Source organism: Etheostoma cragini, chromosome 6 (genome assembly GCF_013103735.1).
Source record: "Etheostoma cragini isolate CJK2018 chromosome 6, CSU_Ecrag_1.0, whole genome shotgun sequence".
In the NCBI taxonomy this organism is placed as follows: Eukaryota; Metazoa; Chordata; class Actinopteri; order Perciformes; family Percidae; genus Etheostoma; species Etheostoma cragini.
In genome coordinates, this window is record NC_048412.1 from 9,214,249 (window position 1) to 9,216,798 (window position 2,550).

The 2,550-nt window shown below is 39.3% G+C and overlaps 1 protein-coding gene across 1 annotated transcript in view; it reads left to right on the forward strand.

Moving 5' to 3' along the window:
• LOC117946665 (basic helix-loop-helix transcription factor scleraxis-like) overlaps nucleotides 1-1,683 on the forward strand; it is a 16,611-nt gene extending 14,928 nt beyond the window's left edge. The window contains exon 4 of the mRNA XM_034874948.1: nucleotides 967-1,683. Coding sequence (XP_034730839.1) covers nucleotides 967-1,005 — 39 coding nt within the window. The 3' untranslated portion in view covers nucleotides 1,006-1,683. The remainder of the gene's footprint in view (nucleotides 1-966) is intronic.
• Nucleotides 1,684-2,550: the final 867 nt, after the last annotated feature.

Sequence of the window (2,550 nt, forward strand, 5' to 3'; positions counted from 1 at the left end):
AGAGGGTTAGTTGAGATGAAATGAGAAGGGGAAAGAAAAGTCAGTAGAGGACAGGAGTGCAGAGATGTGGACCCACACTAGTAAAAGATTTCACTACATTTCTCCTTTGTGTACTTTTACTACCATGTGACATTTTTGTGGCAATACATTTTTCGACCAGAGATATAGAATTTATTTGAGTAGTGATCTATTTGAGCTATTAGTTAATTAAGCCCGGAAAGTGATTAGTCAGATACAGATGACGTGTGTTCCCTCGACTGTAGCTTGAAAAGCGAGTGGTAGATGATGGCTTGAGTGAGTGGAGCAGAGGTTAGGTGAGGAGGGAAAATGTGATGTTATTTTCCTGGCCAGATAGTGAGAGTCTCCTCACCAGCCAGGAAATCAAGGCCTCTCCCTGCTCTGATACCACAGATAAATGAGAAGCAGGGCTGTCATGCGTCAGCTCATGATGCCACTCTTCAGGCTGTCATAAAAATCAGCCGGCACAATTAATGCACAACATGTACGCCACTGTAAAGAATGGGTTTGCAGTCAGTCTTAATTCACTTGATCAACCTTGGTGAAGTTCATATAACCCCATCTAAATGTACTGTTCCAGTGATTGCAGTAAAACGCCATTGATTTCCACAAAATTCACTACATTTTCCTGGAGTGTTTAGTATATAAGAAGGGTTGACATCGAAGAATGCTGACTTACTCACCTGTTAAACATATTTAAATATGTGAGTAAAGAGTAGGAAATGTTGCGTACCTGTACTCTTTTAGTAAATTTGCAGAAGGATTCTGTCAAAAACAAAGTCCCAAATATGGAAATGACTAATTATTACCATTTCAATATTAAACTCATCTTTTTTGTATGTGCCACCAGCGGTTTCCCCCTGTTTCTAGTCTTTATGCTAGGCTAATATCTACTCGTGCTTTAGATTGAATCCTGGATGATGTGAGGTGTGCTTCTCTCTCTTGCAGAACAAAGACAGAGACAGGAAGACGGCCATCAGAAGTTAACAATGAGGACACAAGCTACGCGGATGAAATGCTCGTCACTTTGACAGCGCTTTCAGTGATCTTACAGTTACTACAACTTGAAGACTTTTCGGACTTGTGTTGCATTTCAAAGACTTTTCAAGGACGTCTTTAGCACTTCCAGGACTTTTCAAGGAACTTTCTAAGCATTTCATCTTAATTTTTCTTACTTTTTTATCACCTTTTATCTTTTAGGGTGTTTTCAAATATGATTTGAAAACATTTCTGAAAAGTTGAACAATACTTTTAAATGGCTTTTACATGCTTATCAAGACCATGACAACATTTATAAGAGACTTTTTACTGTATTGTTCAAAGACTCCGGGACCCGTTGGTCAGAGTCTAAGGAACTTATGGCACATGATAGAAAAACACACAACCTTTGAACCCCAAACATGTATTCATCAAAAGCTGTGTGTTATTAATGTGTAAACTGAAATACAAATGTATATTTATGTGACATAACATTATATAATGAAACTGTTATTTAACCAGCATTGACATTCATAATAAATGATGTATAAAGGTGCAACAAATTAGTTATAAAGACATGCGGGAACTTTAGTAGTGTTTCTAGTATCATCTGTGGAAAATGTCCTAATGCTGGAAAAATAACTCAAGATGACCAATAAATTGTTTGTATATCTGGGAGTAAATTTCCTTTTATTGTTGGTGGCATTTTGAGCCTCTTGTTCTCTAAAGTCATCCCCCAGTTCTAACTAATAAACGTTATCAAAATTTCCACTGAAATTATCTAAATTGTGGTTTTGTCATACTATTGCTCATTCAGGCACCTGGGGTAGAGAGATCATTTTCATGATTTAAATAAATTCCTTCACAAAAGAAACAACAATAAGTGGTCGTTCCACAGTGGCTCCACCTGTAGCTCACATCAGCCTAACTCCTACTTTTACATTCGGCTGCTTTTCACTCTCTCTTTCTCTCTCACACATTCCCTCGTTCTTGCTTTCTTTCTTCTCTTCTGGGGCACCAGGATCAGAGCAGATGGGGTTTGAAGATGAGGCGGACAAGAGGGGTTTGAGGAGCAGAGGAAAGGCGAGCAGAGAGATGGAAAAAAGAAAAAGAAGGGGGAGCAGAATTGAATCTGCAGGTATGGCTGCTTGGACATCTTCCCGTGTCCCCTCGTTGTCCTCTTCTTTACCTTTCCACATGCTCTTTCTGTCTTCTCCTCTGCTCTTCCTCTCTTTTCCCTGGAGTGCCACTGGCCAGAGTCTGGTTAGTGATGGCTTTCCAGCGTGTTTAGCCACGCACCACTTACCCTCTCCTTACCTCCTTTTTCTTTTCTATCTCCATGTATCTAATCTCCCTTCCCTTTTCGGCTCTTCATTCTTTTCTCGCCACCTTTTCCAGTATATCCGCTCTCCGTGTCACACTCTTTCAGCATCTTTCCACTTAGGTTTTCTCCAAATCTTTCAACTGAGTTTATGGAAAATGACCAGGGCATTTGCCATGTGGAATGTTGCCCTTACTTTTTTACTTTTTTTTTTTTTTTCAAATTGTCTTTTT